Source organism: Phyllobates terribilis, unplaced genomic scaffold (assembly GCF_046119375.1).
Source record: "Phyllobates terribilis strain yellow unplaced genomic scaffold, ASM4611937v1 Scaffold_9__5_contigs__length_417890890, whole genome shotgun sequence".
Taxonomy (NCBI): Eukaryota; Metazoa; Chordata; class Amphibia; order Anura; family Dendrobatidae; genus Phyllobates; species Phyllobates terribilis.
In genome coordinates, this window is record NW_027362769.1 from 121,699,763 (window position 1) to 121,718,581 (window position 18,819).

General features: G+C 37.7%; 1 protein-coding gene across 3 annotated transcripts in view; it reads left to right on the forward strand.

Moving 5' to 3' along the window:
• LOC141161749 (sodium channel protein type 2 subunit alpha-like) overlaps nt 1-18,819 on the forward strand; it is a 313,242-nt gene that overhangs the window by 228,599 nt on the left and 65,824 nt on the right. For all 3 annotated transcript variants that reach the window (XM_073647018.1, XM_073647017.1, XM_073647019.1), the window contains 4 exons: nt 1,728-1,901; nt 3,169-3,525; nt 5,289-5,768; nt 17,485-17,620. In XM_073647018.1, coding sequence (XP_073503119.1) covers nt 1,728-1,901; nt 3,169-3,525; nt 5,289-5,768; nt 17,485-17,620 — 1,147 coding nt within the window. The remainder of the gene's footprint in view (nt 1-1,727; nt 1,902-3,168; nt 3,526-5,288; nt 5,769-17,484; nt 17,621-18,819) is intronic.

Consider the following 18,819-nt stretch of genomic DNA (forward strand, 5'->3'; position numbering starts at 1 on the left):
TTCTACATAGAAGTTTAACTACTTCAGTTGCTACTACAATGCTGAGACATTTAGAAATATTTAAAGTAAACATAAAGTAATCTTGAGAAGCAATTAACAAAATGTTCCCACAATGATAAGTAGTTGGGTAAACCAAAATAATTGTATGTTCTTTATCTGGCATCACACTGGCATATTGTAGGTTTATAAAAAGAAATGTAATTTGTGAGGACCAGCAGGATGTGATGCTGTGAAAGAATCTGACGACAATGAAAGATGTGACAAATCTAAAATGAAATAAAAAGAAAAGTTAGATATTTTTCTAAAAGTTCTAAGATTATGTAGCAAAATAAAACTCTTAAGGCTCATGAACTCAGCTGGAAGGGCCTACAAGCCTATAGCTATTGTACAGAGTTGGGGATTACCAGAACAGTTGTACTACATTAAAGTAGTTGTCCAGTTAAAACAAGGTATCACCTATACTTAGGATAAGTGATAATAACTTGCCAATTGGTGGGTGTCCCACAGTTAGAACCCGCATCGATAGGCAAATTGGAAATTTGTTATCCCCGTTACAAAATGGCACAGCAGGTCAGGCGCCTGACCACCGTTCCATTCATTCCCTATGGGACTGCCGAAGAAAATCAAACTCAGTGCTCGGCAGACCCAACAGAATGAATGGATAAAAGTGACCCGTTCTGTTGATTGGACTCTCATCAATCAAAAAGTGATCCCCTATTCTGGAGATAAGTGATAACTTGTTTTCACCAGACAACCCTTTCATTTGCAAGTGTCACACTACATTTTCCCCCATGTGAAAACATTTAAGTCCTAGGGTGGAGACATTGAAGTATCACATTTTTACATTGACCATTGTAATGCTAGTGGGTCATCATGACTACAGCACAGAATGGGTGTAGCTTTAGGAAATGGCATAGTCATTGTTGGCATTGATCCTGTGGCAGGTTTTGGCCATAGCCATACCCATTTTCTTAAGCCACATGCCAAACCTATTCCCCTCCTCCCTGAACGAGGAAACGTCCCAGAATAGCTGGTTTCTTGGAGGTGTCAAGCAGGTTTAGGGAGGCAAGGAAAATTTGCTGACTCTTGCTGGAGTCTGAGATATTTTCCCAGACACAAATGAAGTCTCCTCCCAGATGCTCCCTGTGAAATGCTGGTATGTAATGCCCGATGGGTGGCATACAACCTTTGCTAGTTAAAAAATACTATAAATACACCTGTTCCTCTTAGCATTGTAAAAGGTAGAATGTGTTACACAGAGCATTCCTTTGAATGATCCGAATAAAGCTTTGTTACTGCATCATGTAAAGTTTCATAAATGGTTTTTATACTTTATGCTGTGAATTCCATTTGTTTTCAAAATCTCTGTAACCTTTCAATAACGACCTTCAAAAATTGAGGAACCTGTATTCAAAAAAATAATATTAAATACATTTCCTTTAAAATTATGCCTTTGTGCAGGGCTGAATAGAACAAAACCAATAAAAGATTACTTCAACAGAACTTATGCAACAAACTTTTTTTTTTATTTCTTTGGTTTCTTGGCACTACAAAAGTTATTAAATGAATCAGTCTGAAAATTGCTTAAAATAATTAAAAAAAATAAAGTTTGTATGTGCGCTATCTTTAGTGCACTGAACATAGTGCGTAATGTTCTAAATTCTCTGCCCATCTACAAGTAATGACCAGTAAATCAGACTAATGAGAGCTATTTCCATTTACTGTAGGTTTTTACTGGCATCTTTACAGCGGAAATGATTTTTAAGTTGATTGCCCTCGATCCATACTATTATTTTCAAGAAGGTTGGAATATTTTTGATGGCATCATAGTGAGCCTCAGTTTGATGGAGTTGGGCCTTGCTAATGTCGAAGGATTATCAGTGCTGAGGTCATTCAGATTGGTAAGAAAAAATACTTTATACTTTAGCTGTATTGGCCATGAATATGTTATTTGGATAGTTTTTATTTATCCTCATATTGTGTTACTTCTGCAAATCTTATACTTTTTTTATTACATACTAGCTGTACCTGGCCACGAGTTGCTGTGGCTCAGTATAGCGTGTGTTGTGCATGTTTTGCTTTTACGTCCAACAGCTGGTATATAAAAACATAGTAGGCATATAAAAACATGCGTGTATTCAAATGCAACATTCATTTTTATTTCGATAGATTATATATATTATATATATAATCTATCTAAATAAAAATGTAAATGTTTGTTTGTTTAAAATCTTAAATCTCCGAAGATTCTTCACCGATTGCTTTGAAATTTTGACACAGTCAGGTGTCACAATGGAGCCAGTCATGCGAAGGATTGCTAGTTATGCAATTCCCTAGTACAGAGGGAATGTGACAGGAGGGGGCTCAGAGATGAAGGCAGGCGGCAGACGAGGAGGGGGTGATCTGCTTGACATGTCCCAGGCCGCTACCGGCCGGATAACAGCGCCGCTCCCGCCGGTGGAGCAGTGATATTTGCACTCGCTTGCTATCTGCCCACTGCTGCGAGGCTCAGGCCCAGCTCAGCGCCCAGAGCGGAGTCCGTGGCCTGCGCCTCTCTGTGCAGCCTCCCTCTCTCCTTCCCTTCCTCCCCCGTTTGTTGTTGCGCAGTCAAAAATAAGACTCACCTGCCTGAGGAGAAGCGCCGCAGCAGCAGCGGTGCCAGAAAGCAGAAGCAGCTGCCTCTCAGGTGGTGGTGGTGATGAGCAGCAGCATCTTTCGGCCTCGAACAGATGGTCTCGTCATTCCCCTTCCCCCTAACCACCACGGGGGACACGAAAGGAGCAGAGCACAGACAGCGGCTGGAGTGAATGAAAGAGAGGGAGAAGGGTTTATGAATGAGATGTCACTCAGAGGGGAAGAATGTTGGGCGGAGGGGGGGGGAGTTAGCCTGGGAGTGAACTTGTAACACCCCCCTCTCGCTGTTGCTTTTTCGTCCAACAGCTGGTATATAAAAACATAGTATGTACTGTACAGTATATAAAAACATGCGTGTATTCGAATGCAACGTTGTGTCCAAATTTCAAAAGCAATCGGTGAAGAACTTTCGGAGATTTAAGATTTTGAACAAACGAACATTTACATTTTTATTTATATAGATTAATGATTTCATTATTTACTTGTATCTTTGTTTCTCTGGCTAAAAAACTTGCACTATTTTCATCTTTATAGCTTCGTGTCTTCAAATTGGCAAAATCATGGCCAACACTCAACATGCTAATCAAGATCATCGGTAACTCGGTGGGGGCTTTGGGAAATTTGACCTTGGTGTTGGCCATCATAGTGTTCATCTTTGCCGTGGTCGGTATGCAGCTATTTGGCAAAAGCTACAAAGAATGTGTCTGTAAAATTGCTGAAGACTGTGAGCTTCCTCGCTGGCACATGAATGACTTCTTCCACTCCTTCCTGATTGTGTTCAGAGTACTATGTGGAGAATGGATCGAGACCATGTGGGACTGTATGGAGGTGGCAGGACAATCTATGTGTCTCTTGGTGTTCATGTTAGTGATGGTGATTGGGAATCTTGTGGTAAGTATTGTTTATAAGATTTAGCAATTTTTTTTTCATTATTTTATACTATTTGCTACTTAGCTTTTGGTAAATCGGCCATTTATTTATGGTTTAATGCCTATCCGTCTATTCGTGTCTTCTTTTCCCATCTATTTCCTCATAAGATCAGCTCAGTTTCTCAAGATCAGTGCAGACCTTTTTGATAACCCCATGAGTAGCCTGTTAGGTAAAACAGGATGTCAATTACCTAAGAGGAAGCATCTGTTTTTTCTAATTTTTTTTAGAAAAAGTTTTAATGGATATATGAGACTTATAAATGGTCCAGTCTGATAGAAAAATGGGCATTTTAGTTTGAGCGTTATGTATGCAAATGTGTCCCTCTAAAGCTTGCATTTTCTAGAAGTGTCAATTTCAATGGGATCGGTTGATTATCTTATGTGTTTGGGAAATTTTCGACTTTCCCCTGATGTGAGGGGAAAGAAGGAACATGCTGTTGCATTTCAATATGTCCAATCCTGTAGCCCAAGATGTGTGCTCATCCAAGCCAGTAGTGCACATGTTTGAGAAGGTTCAAATAAATAGCCGTCATTTGAGCAGGTATTTGGCCTTCACCTAGCTAAAGGGTATGGCCAGCTTAAATCTATGTTTATGTCCTATAGCTGTCTGACGGGCAAGTTTGTAGTCACCTATAAATTTGTAGTCACCTATAAACTTGTTGATTTTGTTTTATATAGAACTGTAACTGTTTAATTTTTAGGAACTGCAAGGCTGTGTGCACACGATGCGTTTTTAATGCGTTTCCACAGCGTTTGTGCAGCTGCGGAAACGCATTAAAAACGCATTAAAACGCATGGTAGAAGGGCAGCAATGGTCCCCAATGATAATCTGCATGTGCTGTGCCCATGATGCGGATTTTTCCGCAGCGTTTATGCTGCGCTCAAAAATCCACAGCATGTCCATTAATTTTGCGGAAACGCGGCGTTTTCGCCGCCATTGACTTGCATTAGAACGCATGGATTACGCATCACTGTATATGTAGATGCGTAATCCACGCGTTCTAATGTGCGGATGGTACCCGGGTGTAGAGGAGAGGAGAGTCTCATCCACACCCAGGTACCATTAAAAAATCTGTAAAAAAGAATAAAATAAAAAATAAATATATACTTACCTCCTGTCGGCCCGCGCAGCGCTCCTGCTTGGTTCCCGGCACTTTGCAGTGAGTTGAAAGACCTGCGCTGACGTCAGAGTCATGTGACGGGTCACGTGACGCTGACGTCGGCAGGTCTTTCAATTCAAAGTTGCCGGCAGCCGGGACCGAGCGAAACAAGACAGCGCGGGCTATCGGAGGGTAAAGTATACATTTATTTTTTATTTTTACCACTCTCTCGGGTCACACTATATAACTCCATGCTGGTTGCATGGATTTATATAGTGTGACCTAGTTGTCAAGCACTTTCCAAGTGATGCTAAAATCGCCTGGAAAGCGCTTGTCAATCCACATGCGGAAACGCATGTGGAAATGCATGTGAATCCGCATGTATTCCGCAGGAAAAACGCATGCACAATCTGCATGCGTTTTTTCTGCCAGGGAGATGCAGAAATGATGCAGAAATTTTCTGCTTCATTTCTGCATCGTGTGCACATAGCCTAATGCATATTTTCTATTCAATAAGAAGCCTTGAAATGAATAACAAATATGTTGTAGGCATTATATACTCTTGAGGGTTTGGTACAAGCTTTATATGAAATCTTAACCACACATCTTTTTATATACTGCTTAGGTTTTGAATTTGTTCCTGGCCTTGTTGCTGAGTTCATTTAGTTCCGACAATCTCACAGCTACCGACGATGACAATGAGATGAACAATCTCCAGATTGCTGTGGGAAGGATACAAAAGGGAATAGATTTTGTTAAAAAAACAGTTCGCGAATGCCTCCAAAAACCCTTTGTTAAGAAAAAGAAAGTTCTAGATGAAATCAAACCATTGGAGGAGCTTCACAACCGGAAAGAAAGCTGTCTGTATAACCATAACGCAATTGATATAAATAAAGACCTAGATTATCACAAAGGTGGCAATGGAACTACCAGTGGAGTAGGCAGCAGTGTGGAGAAGTACATTATTGACGAGAGCGATTACATGTCATTCATACATAATCCAAGCCTCACCGTTACTGTCCCCATTGCTGTCGGGGAATCTGACTTTGAAAATCTTAACACAGAAGATTTCAGCAGTGAATCCGATCTTGAAGAAAGTAAAGAGGTAAGAAAAGGTTTTGTCTTTGTTTTATTGAATGGCAAAATATTTTTTTATAATCTTTTTTTTTTTTTTAAGAAATTATTTTTTTTATTATTGCTCCAAATTAAATTTTACGTTACCATATAAGATATATATCCACTACTATTAAAGAACAAAGGTTTATTAATGATTTTGTTTTTCACTAACTGATTACACTAATATTATCTTTAAATTGTGTTTTTGTTTTTATATTTTTTTGGGCTCTCTTAAGTTCTATATGGAAATTTGCTAAATTTCATTCTGTTAGATTGTGGTGAATTGTGTTTGTGGAGAATTAGATTGTGGAGAATTATTCTATTCGCCATCCGTGAATTGTAAAAGATACAAATTAATGTTTGGCTTTCAAGGAAAACTCCCTAGTCCTTAGCGTCAGATAGAAGGAAACTGATGGCACAATGGATACCTTTATTTTCAATAGCAATTATTTGCATCTATCTTGAAGATTAATAGTACAGTGAACGTTAGATATCTTAGAAATAAAGACACCAGTTTTGCATAAAGGAATTTTTCATGCTACTTTTCTTCAGGTGGGATCGAAGGTCAATGTCCTGCCGGATGGGAATTATCACACCACACATGGGGCTGTTGCACTAGAAATTTTTGTTTTCTGGATCCATTGTACTAGACTTTTTTTTCTGGCAGGGAAATCTGATCCTGATTACCTGACATGAACATGCTATATCAAGAAATAAAATATTTTATAGACCTTATAGTTCTCTTGAAATGTGGTTTATGAGTCCATTTGGATTTAGAGACTGCTCTACCTATACAAAGGAAAAGTAGGCACTATAACTTCTGAAGCAAATTTAGTTGAAGGTCCAAAATTTGAGGGTTTCTTTTCTTTTTCATTTTGTTTTTTAAATTTCAATTTAATTAAAAATGTAATAAATAATAACAACATTTAAATATAAAGATATGGAAAATGAGAAAATAATATATCCAAACAATTCCGACTCAATCTAAATGGCATCTTTAACCCCTTTACAGCCTGTGCCGTATTTGTACGCAACAGGCTGTAACCCCCGGTTCAGTGAGGGCTCCGGCGCTGAGACCGCACTGAACCGGGCACATGTCAGCTGATTCTTACAGCTTACATGTGCCCGCAGCAGCCGTGGGTGGAATCGCGATCCACCCGCGGCTGTTAACATGTTAAATGCTGCTGTCAATCTCTGACAGCGGCATTTAACATCGCCGCGCCGGAAGCACGTCACTTACCCCACCCATCAGTGACCCCGTCACGTGATCGCGGGTCACCGATGCGTGCGCATGACAACACCGGGTCTGCAGCAGACTCCAGTGGTTGTCATGAGCTGATCACTATGAGCGCCACCTAGTGGCCGGCGCTCATAGCACTGCTGAGGCGATCAGACAAGTGCTGCTTCTAGTCTTCTATGGAGACTATAGAAGCAAGCAAAAAGTGAAAAAAAATGTTTTTAAAAATATATAAAAAAAATAAATAAATAAAAGTTTAAATCACCCCCCTTTCGTCCCATTCAAAATAAAAAAAATAAAAAAAAACACATACACATATTTGGTATCACCGCATTCAGAATCACCCGATCTATCAATATAAAAAAAGAATTAATCCGATCAGTAAACGGTGTAACGAGAAAAAAAATCTAAACGTCAGAATTATGTATTTTGGTCTCCGCAACATTGCAATAAAATGCAATAACGGGCGATCAAAACATCGGATCTACCCCAAAATGGTATCAATAAAAACTTCAGCTCGGTGCGCAAAAAATGAGCCCTCACCCGGCCCCAGATCCCGAAAAACGGAGACGCTACGGGTCTTGGAAAATGGTGCCTTTTTTTTTTTTGCAAACGTTGGAATTTTTTTTCACCACTTAAATGAAAAAGAACTTATACATGTTTGGTATCTACGAACTCGGAATGACCTGGAGAATAATAATGGCAGCTCAGTTTTAGCATTCAGTGAACGTGTTAAAAAAATGTAAAAAAAAACATCTGTGGTATTGCACTTGTTTTGCAATTTCACCGCACTTGGAATTTTTTTCCCGTTTTCCCGTACATGATATGGTAAAACTAGTAATGGCGTTGGAAAGTACAACTCGTCCCGCAAAAAATAAGCCCTCACACGGCCATATTGACCAAAAAATAAAAACGCTGTGGCTCTGGGAACAAGGGGAGCAAAAAACGAAAATGCAAAAACGGAAAATCCCAGGGTTGCGAAGGGGTTAAAAAAAAAATCTCAAAAGAATATTTTCCTTATTTTGTTTATTTCCTTCTTTTTTTTACTTAAAGAACTAAAAAATTATATTTCAATAATGGGCAAAATATTCATATCCTGATGACATAATGAGAGTCCTATAGTCTAGGATTCTATATCATCTGTAGAAGGAGCTTTAAAGTGGAGCCACTTTAAACATATTAGAGGATTGCGTTATCAGAAATTTCTGTACATAATATTATTATTGGTAATCTTTCCTTTAGAAACAGGAACTATTACAAAAATCAGGGCCAGGGAGAATTCAAATTACTCTTCGCTTTCCCGTAGGCATTGAAATACAGGCGCCATTTACATGAGAATCAATGTATTACAGCAATACTGCTGTTATCAAAAGCTGGCTTAAAATATTAACTAGTGACATTGACAATTGTATTTGCAAATACATAACCATAAAGGGATTTCTTTTTATTAAAAAAAAAGATTCCCAAATAAAAAAGGCATTTCTACTGTAAATGTATTTCTACTCTAATGTAAATGTAAATGAACAATCTAGTGGTTAATAGAAACTGATGAATCATTAATGAAAAATTGATTTTCTTTTAATCTCTTAAGCTTATTTGATATTCAGCCAATTAATCTCTCTGGTGTTGTCTTAGATGTGATGATTTTCGATTTAATATTGTTTGAAAAAGAGATTTTAGGTGACATGAAAATTTTCTACTATTCTTCATTTTCAAGCCGAACCTGACAGCTGACACGTACTGCCCGATCTATATCAGACGCTGGCTGCAGTATTTCAGCCATATATGTTTGACTCTGAAATACTGCGGCGTTTCAGAGAAAAGCATAATTGGCCAGATACCAAGCCACACCTCTGATTGGTCGAATGGCCGGTCTTCAGCGGCTTCTTCCCACCCGGTCCTCTTGAATGGCAGGCCTCTCTCTCCGTGTCTGTATAGGGAGCGACCTGTGCATCACTGGAAGCAGGCAGGGATAAGCTGATGGGGACTTTACTTTCGGACTAGTCACCCATGCGGCTTGACCCCTGGCAGTTTTTAAATTAAGAAACCAAAAAGTTAGTGTTTGATATATGCTAGAGTAGAAGAATCCAGCTCAAGGAACTGTGACTATGCTTTATGCACAAAAAAGTGCTCAGAGGAGGACAGACAAAGTCAGCAGTACAGTTCACATGACACGCGACATGTAAACTGTAAAGCTGATCTTGCCTGTCCCCCTCTGAGCACTCTTTGGGAATAAAGCAAAGTCACAGTTCCTTGAGCTGGATTCTTATACTCTGTGATTACTTCACGCCTTGACACAGCGTTTTTTGAACTCAAACACCTTCAAGATGTCTCCTACGGTGAGCTGGCTTAAATTTTTTCTCTGATATATGCTGCCTGTGGATCAGCTGTCAGGTTCTCTTTAAAGCAAAGCTGCTTTCATAAAGCTATGACTACACTTTCCCTTTCAAAACTTGCCACAACATCGAGAGCCTAGCAACTTCTCAAAGGGCAACTATATGGTTCCAACAAAGTAAAAGTAGCCAGGGAAAACAATTTTAAAATCCTCAGGGTCATACTATATGTGGCCCTTGAGATATTAGTTGTTCATCACTAGTTTAAACCTTCCCACCATAGTCATTGGTCGATTTACACAGAACTGTCAAAACTGGCCCAATTCCCACTGGTTGAAGTTGAACTGAGGTTTTGGCTTTTAGTGGGTGTCATCTGAGAAAACAAATGCTTGATTTTTGCCTTTGTCTTGGTGGAAATAATTTAAACTATGCAGATTGATGGTGTCTTACAAAACTCTGGATTTCTATACAACATACATAATTTTTAACATTTTGGATATGAGGTCTCGCGGTGTACTTGAGTTACTTATCGAAGCCTGTACAATGGCACATGGAGTTCCTAAGGATTTATGTTATCAACCCATGGGCACGATATATGGTGCCACTATATTGCCCCATATTGTCATCCAGACATAATTTTTCCAGGTCAGAATACATCTGTAATACTGCAATGTGACAGAGCATATGACTTTTTTATGAGGGTCTTTTAACAGGACAGCCACAAAATGGATTTGTTAGACTCCTGTACGCATGGGGCCTTTTAGCAAAATAGTAACATATGTACCATATTATGCACTTACTCGCATATTCACTTACTATCATAAATCTCCACACCTTTTAATACAGTATAATGTAGGAAATATTTATTTTCATTACACAAATGTTTAATGAGAGAAAACAAAACATAATCAATAATAATGTTTTTATCATTTAAAACCAAAATGTAAACTACAATACTAAAAATTCTATAACTGTTTACCAGTTTTTGAATCATAGAGCATGTTGGACAATTCCTAACAATTTTAACAATTCCAGCCAAATGATTATTGAAATGTCTGCAGACTAATACATTTCTGTTCACTTTTAACATTAAGAAAATCTGCAAACTTAAATATACATTATATTTAAAAAACAAATGATATATATTTCTTTAAGGGTTGTTAAAAATAATTAGATAATAATAAAATACAAAACTATGGTTTATTTTAACATTACAAAAATCTGCAAACTTAAATATACTGTATATTTAAAAAAATTATATATTTTTTTAAGATTTGTTAAGAATAATTACATAATAAAATACAAAACTATGGTTTATTTGTGCATTGTTTATTTTGTACTTGTGTTTCATAAGGTTTCTGTGTTGATGTTTGTGGTTCTTAATTTTATAATTATTAATTTTTTATGTTTATAATTTTAATTTTTTATTTTAAGATTCTCAGTATCTAAATATGGAAAAAGTTTGTGTACTGAAATTCCTAGAAGATATTTTTTCTGTTTCATTAAAAGCTCTGCTTCTTGTTATGTTCCCAGCACTTGTGGTTCTTTAATTCACACTGATCAAGGACAACATCTACATTAAGTACGGTAAATAGGTTCACCTATTTATAATAGGTAAATAGGTTCACCTACCAAATAGTTGGATTTTTTTTCGTATACCCCAAAAAACATGGTATGTCATTGGTCTCCTATGAAATTGCCCCCTGTGTGTCTAAAATATGGACATTAGATTGAGAGCCCCATTGGGGACAGGACTGATTATGTTGGTTATTGCTCAAAGTTCTAACATATGAAAGTTGCGGACTCTTTAGTTTTTATCCATTTTTGAATGAGAGATCACAAACCTAAGGTCTATATGTATTAAAAAAAACAGTTTTATTAAATTAGTCAATATAACAAAATTAAAATAATGGTTTATAAAGGTTAGGGGTATTGTTAATTTTATCTTTTTTTTTTCTTTTTTTGTGCTTGCCTTTTTTTTTTTACTTCTCACAGGGGTAAAATCAAGCAGAAGCTACCGAGAATGCAACTCTGGTGCTTTTAAACAAGGCAGCGCAACGAGTCACCAGGTTTCCTAAGGTTAAAACGAAATCATATCTGATTACAATTAATTTTTTGATTGGCTTGCATGCAAATCAGCTGTGTCCCTTGCCTGTCCATTGCAATCCAATATGAAACATGCACAGCTATTAGGCTTAGGCTGAGTCATGGGACTCACTTCACAGCATGGTCTACCGAGACTGGCCGATAAAGATGTTGTACTAAGACTTCAAATGTTTGATTTTGTTTTCTATTTTATTTTAACTTCTTCAGCATTTTTAATGCATGCCCAAACCTATATCGCTTAACAATCACAAATGTAAAGTAAAAATGGAGCATGCACCATTTTGAATGTTAATGTATTAAAATAATGATTTTGTAATATGTTCACTTACCTGCATAATGATAATTGTTTTTATTTAAGGGAAAAAAAAATAGAATTGTTTTATTTTTTATCAAAAGGAATTCCTTAAAAATATCTAAATAAGGTATACAGCTGTAAACATGTTCATAAACTTAAAGGAGTTATCCAATTAAAATAAGCTTTTACCTATCCATAGTATAGATGACAAGTTGTTGATCATGGGGGACTGACCACTGGGATCTGTATCGATCAGTAGATCAGAGAATTCTTATCCCTGATAGTGAAGTCTTATCCTTGTTACAAGATAGAGCGGATGCCTAACCGCCACTCTATTCATTCTCTATTGGACTGCCGGTAAAAGCCAACCGTAGCAATTGGCAGCCCCACAGGAAATGACTGGAGCAGCGGACAAGCATGCGCACTGCCGCACCATTCTAACAGTCGTAAAACATTTCCTTTGGTGCTGGTCCAAGCGGTTGGACATCCACTGATCAACAAGTCATCACCTATCCTGCATTTAGTTAATAACATGTTTACAATGGACCACACCTTTATTATTCGTGGCTTGCAAAAATTTCATCCCAGGAGGGTTGGTTGATAAGTTATTTACATATGCTAATCCATAAGGACTACCAAAGAGGCAGTCTGAAAATAGGCACTCAGAAGTATTGTCCCAAGTAGTTTGGGCTGTGGTAAAGTCTCATTCAGTCTATTATATTCATGTTTTTATGTTCACATTCTAAACATCAAATCTGGATCCCTACTAAACTTACAACATGGTTCTGTACGTTTTTATGGTTGGTCCAAGAGTTAATTCTGGAATATATCGTTAAACATGGATACAATACTCTAAATGAGACCCCTTTTTTTTAAACCACATTAAATAATCAAATCTTCAATCAAAGAGATGTTTTGGATTTTTGTTAATTTACAAAATATTATTCTACCTGGTTAAAATCAAATTAGAAAGACTAGTATACTGTATTTAGCCTTTCTATACATCTCTCAATTCTATAGCAGGACTGAAGTATTATGCTAGCCAATCAGTTTACTAGAAAATAATGACATCATCAAGGCAATACATGCATCATTTCTTCTGTGATGTCACTGTTTAAATTGATAGATTACAATTATAGATAAGTGAATACATTTGCAAGAACCTGGTCCAGAGGCCAGATCAGTAGTCCATGGCCACTGGAGCCCTGTGATCTGCTTTCTAATTACCGACATCCCTAGCTCCTCTCTAATTTGTATTCCTGGTATGACGTCATCATTGCGGTGTCACAAACACATGATGTTGTACTTAGCCTACTAATCACAGGAGGCGCCGGGGATACTGGTGGGTAGAAGGCTCCTATCCATTGGCCATGTACTACTGATCTGGCTGCTCAACGAATGTCCTGTGAATCAATTCGATAATCTCTGGTAACTTTGATTGTATTACTGTCTGTTGTATTAATTACAAGAGTTATAAATAATTTCAGCAACAGCCTCTCTGGTATTGCCATTGTCCACTACTGGATAACCCCTTCTTAATTGGCCCAGGAAGGTGACAAATTAAAAAAAAAAAAAAAAGCAATACACACCTCCCAGTCTGATGCCACTCTCCATACTCAGTGTTACAATTATTGCAAGTTAAAGTTCAGGCTACAAAAGTAGACTGGCTAATTTAATTGGGCATAAACTCCAATGTACTTGAAAAAAAGACTATTATTAGAAATATAGTAAATTCTATTGTCATAATCAGGGGTATAACTATAGTGGGTGCAGGGGTTGAAGTCAGCAGCACCTGGACTTTGGTGTCTAAGGGGGCCCAAAAGGTCGGACTTTGGGGCCTAAGGGGGCCCAAAGGTACTTTGGCCCATATGAAAAGACCAGTACTATTAAAGACCAGAGATAGTTGTGAGCCCTGTTGGAGATTTCACATTGGGACCTATGAGTTTCAGCTTAAGCCACTGGTCATAATCGAAGCTTATAGTTTCATGAGAGCGTAAAAATACAAGAAATAATAGTCAGCACCCCCTATCCACCACAGTTCCCATTTAAGAGCTTACCCATACCCTTTAGTCTGTGCTTCTTAGTCTTGTCTCCGACATATTGGAAATAGCCAGAAATGGTCTCAACCAGTATTGGCTCAATGAGCATCTTTGGCCATTTCCAGTGCATTGAGAAGATCAGAAAGCTCCAGCCTTTGGACCTTACAAGATATTCGCTGTCATCTTCAAAAGTGTGGGTAAAGTTGTTAAATACCAGTTTGGCTTTATTAATTGCATCATCCGTTGGATTTTTTTCAAAATGGCTACCATTTTTGGTTATAGACTGTATTTGTAAATTTAGGCAAGTCCTGTTCACTTGAATGAGGATGATGTATAATGCTAGACACAGCTCTTTCCCAAGAATGTTTCTGACAAAAAAAAAATAAGTCTATTTGTTCTAATATAAGAAATACACTTTAATTTAGTCATCTGTTTTATATTTCTAAGCCATAAACATAAAGGTGTTGAATTATTATATTTCACTGTAGTATAAATGTAATAAGTAAATAAATAGTATAAATGTAATAATATTGCAATAAGCAAAGGCAATTAACCTGTTGACTCCTGTTGAGGACTACTACTAAAACACTGCAATTTATTGTTTTGTAACTATTATTTCTTTTCTTTTGACCTTTTGACTCCGTTTTAACTTTTGCTTTGGCTACAGCATTCTGGCAGAGTTTGTTGTTCTGTGGAAATGATGGAAGCATTACAAATACTAAAGCTATCTAGAGGTTGTTAGCATCAAATTTTTATAATGCACACTTTCTGTACAATCCGCCGCATACTAAGACATCAGTTGGCAATTTGTAATTTTTTAATAGCCATAAATCATAGTAACTGTTCTCTTCATTTTATTATTTTGCATGTAAAACAGTAAAAAGTTTCATTGCAATACCCTACCTGACCACATGGTGCGCTGTTGCAAGGACACTTAACTTCGAGCAACAATTAGTGCAAAACGCTAACATTCAGATAGACTCAAGCCAATATTCTAGTGCACCATCTATTGGGAGAAATATTTACTGCAGTAAAGTATGACTTTTTTTTCTGGCACCTGGGTTACATATGTAAAGTCGTGGCCAAACTTTTAGTCTGATGTTTCTATAGTTACAGAAGTACAATTATAAACATTTCATATGTTTTAGACTTTATTAATAGATATAGTAAGTTTATGAAAAGACTCAATATTTAGCGTTGACCCTTATTTTTCAAAACTTGTGCACTTTGCTCTGGCAGATGGATATTAACTTCTGGGCCAAATCCTGACTGATGACCGCCCATTCTTGTCTAACCAGTGCTTGGAGTTCATCACAATTTACATATTTTGTTTGTCTATCCTTTTTTTTGAGGATTGACCACAGGTTCTCAATGGGATTAAGATCTGGGGAATTTTCTGGCCATGGACCCAAAATTTCATTGTGCTGTTCATTAAGCCACTTAGTTATTACTCTTACCTTGTGACATGGTCTCCATCATGCTTAAAAAAGCATTGTTTATCACCAAATTGCTCCTGGATTGTTTGGAGAAGTTGCTATTGGAGGATGTCTAGATCCTATTCTTTATTCATGTCAGTGATCTTAGACACATTTGGATGAAATGCCTCAGGATGCTTTGTCGTTGGCATGACAGAGGACTCATGGTAGCACTCACCTAAAAACTTTGAAGGAAGTACAAGAATTTGATTGTAGAGGACTGGGGTGAAGTTATTTTTCTCGGATAAAGCCCTTTTCTAATTATTTGGGACATCTGGAAGAATAATTTTCAAGGGAAGAAAAGGTGAGGGCTACTATGAGTCCTGTGTCATGCCAACAGTAAAACATCATGAGACTAATCATGCGACGGGTTGCTTTTCATCCATGGACTGGGCTCACTCACAATTTTGCCTAAGAACATGGCCATGAATAAATAATGGCATCTAAGCATTCTCCAAGAGCAACTTCTTCACAACTTTCCAGGAACAATTGGATGATGAAGAATGCTTTTTCCGGCATAAAGGAGCACCATGTCACAAGGCAAAAGTGATACCCAAGTGGCTCGGTGAACAATACATTAAAATATTGGGTCCATGGCCAGGAAACTTCCCAGATTTCACCCCCATTGAGAATCTGTGGTCAATTCTTAAAGAAGAATGGGTATTCCAGCTCATCAGTCTTCCAGTACAGTCCTCCTACAGGACAAGCACAGGCACATATGCTTGTCAGACGTTAACGGTGAAAAGATATCCAGCACTACGTGAGTGAACTAAAATGTTAGAATTTATTTCAGGAACATAAATATAGACAGGACAGCTCAGATAGCAAAATCAACACTTTTCGACCAGAAAGTCTTAATCACGGATTGCTGAATCTTTTCATCGTAATCCACATAAAGCTGGTAGATAAACAAAAACATAGAACTTGTGATAACCTCCAAGCAATGATTAGGTAAGAATGGGTTGATCAATTAGGATTTGGCCCATAAGCTGATATCAAGCTGTCAGTGAAAATTGCAAAAGTCTTGAAAAATAAAGATCAACACTGTAAATATTGAGTATCTCCATAACTTTGATGTATATGTCAATAAAAGTTTAAAAACTTCTGAAGTGCTGTTAATCATTGTACTTTAGCAACCATGGAAAAATCTGCCCAACGGGTCTAAAAATACTACAGCAACAAAGTTTGTGAATATCAAAATTTTTTCTCACTCTCAAAACGTGTGGCCATGATTGTAGGTCCCGATGGTTAGTCACTTGCAACCTTGTATTCCAGTATTAAACTGTGTCTGTTTGCCTTCTACTTTCCATAGAAGACTGAAATTACAGTAATAGTGGTTTACTGTGTCATCAGGGTGCACAAATGTTATATGGCTTAGGATTTACGGTTTTCAAACCTGTATGCTTCCATCATTCTCTATGTACATTGGCTACCAATCAGCGCCGCCATTTATGATGTTATACATGACACAGTAATAACATTACACCGGATCAGAGAATGCGGACTGTGTATGCTACCAGATAAACTACTGTGATAAAAGCGGTACTCATACTTGTTTCAGAATAAGATATTCCACTGCCAAATTAAAAATGAATAATTACGTTTTTCATCAACCCAAAGTGCACAACATATAATACATACAATTCCCAGAGCCTAAACTTGTAACCTGCTTTTGCAGCCCATAAGAATAAGTATGAATATCGGGTTGACAAGTAGTTTGGAAATGCACAGTGACCATGGGTGCATTGAAAGAGATGGATGCAATTTGCTTGAAATTTAATAGTATTTTATTTTATGGTAACTGATAATTTTTATGTATTTTTTTTTTCTTTTGGATTACATAAGACAATTCATACATTTCTTCTTTTTGGGTCCGAAATCCTTATTTTATTGTCTTGATGGAAATGATATTAGGTTTGTAACTTCATTTTGTAAAAGTCTTGTATAGAAACACAGTATAATAAATAATAGAAAAAAACATGATAAATAGAAACGAATGATACAAAAGCAATAAAAAAAACTATGGACTATAACAGAAGCGTAAGGTGTAAGTAATAAAAGATTTAAATTGCTGTGTTTTGACAGGTATAACTAATAAATGGTTAAAAACATAATCAAGAAACTCTAATTATGACATAGGCTGTATAGAATTTACTCATTATTGATTAGCGTTGTTTTAATTTCTTTCTTTCTTTTTTTGCTCTGGGAATTTATCTGTAGAAGCTAAACCTAACGAGTTCATCCGAAGGGAGTACCGTGGATATCAGACCCCCTGGGGCAGCGGTGGAAGGAGAGGGCGAGCTGGTGGATTTAGAACCAGAGGAGGCTCTGGAGCCAGATGCCTGCTTCACAGAAGGTGAGTGGGAGCACATTGCTCAGTAAAGGCTGTGTGTGCAGTTCTTTCCTTGGCAGTTGGCCTACACAGCAAGATTATATAATGAGATGAACTTCTAAGTTTCTCGGGAAATCATAAAAGCACACATGTTGTTTGAAGCAAAAAAAAAACTAATTATTGGCCTCTAGAACGGTAGGGAAATACCTTTTGTTTTCAGTGTGGTACAATATTCAGTAGGAAGAAGGTATTTGGGATAACTTTAAAGCTTTGGGAACCTAACAAATCTGAAAATAAAAGAATTGATTGCTGTCGGTAAGATTGAACCGGTTAATCAAGACTGAAGCTGGACACTCTAAAAATAACATGCACGCTCGATTCAGGGGAATAAAAGTGCATGGCAGTGAATTACCTTCATAATTTTTATGTCAAGCATACAGGGAACCTGTCATCCTGTCATGTGAAAAAAACGTTATTAACCTGCAGATGTAGGGTTAGGGTTAATCTGCAGGTTAATAGCATTCTGAAACTGTGCTGCCGCCACACTGAAAGCCCCGCTGCCAGGAGGAAATGAACTTTATTACTCCCGGCAGCCTTGGACTTTCAGTCATAAAAGCGTGGCTTCAGTCATTGCTAAATCCATAGTGTGCGGTGACTGTGACCACGCCCCGGCACTGACTGACAGCTAGCTCTACAGTGCATCAACGCTAACCCGGCTGTTAGTCCGTGAGTCTCTATGACTGAAAGCCCGAAGTTGTTGGGAGAAATAAAGTTCCTTTCCTTCCTGCAGCCGGGCTTTTAGTGGGGTGGCCGAATGGTTTCAGAACCCTATTAACCTAGCAGATTTACCCCTTTAAAGGGAACCTGTCAGCTAATTTATGCTTCTCAAATCACGAGTAGCATGAAGCAGATATTGGCTGCATCATTGCAGCCTTGTATCTTTTATTCTTCAGCTTTTCAGGAAAAACATACTTTGAAAAGCCAACCTGAAATAATGCATCTTGGATGACTAGTCTAGTGTAGGTTCCCGGTGACTTCTCCTAGCTCCGCTCCCATACACTGACATGTCTCTCTCTGTATACACACATGTAGGACCTGTCAGTCATATGGAGTGAAGCGGAGAGAAGGCACCAGGGATCTGCCTCAAATTAGTCTTCCAAGATGCATTGTCCCCAGCCATCATTTCAAAGTATGTTGTAAAACCGCAGCCAGTGTCTGATTCA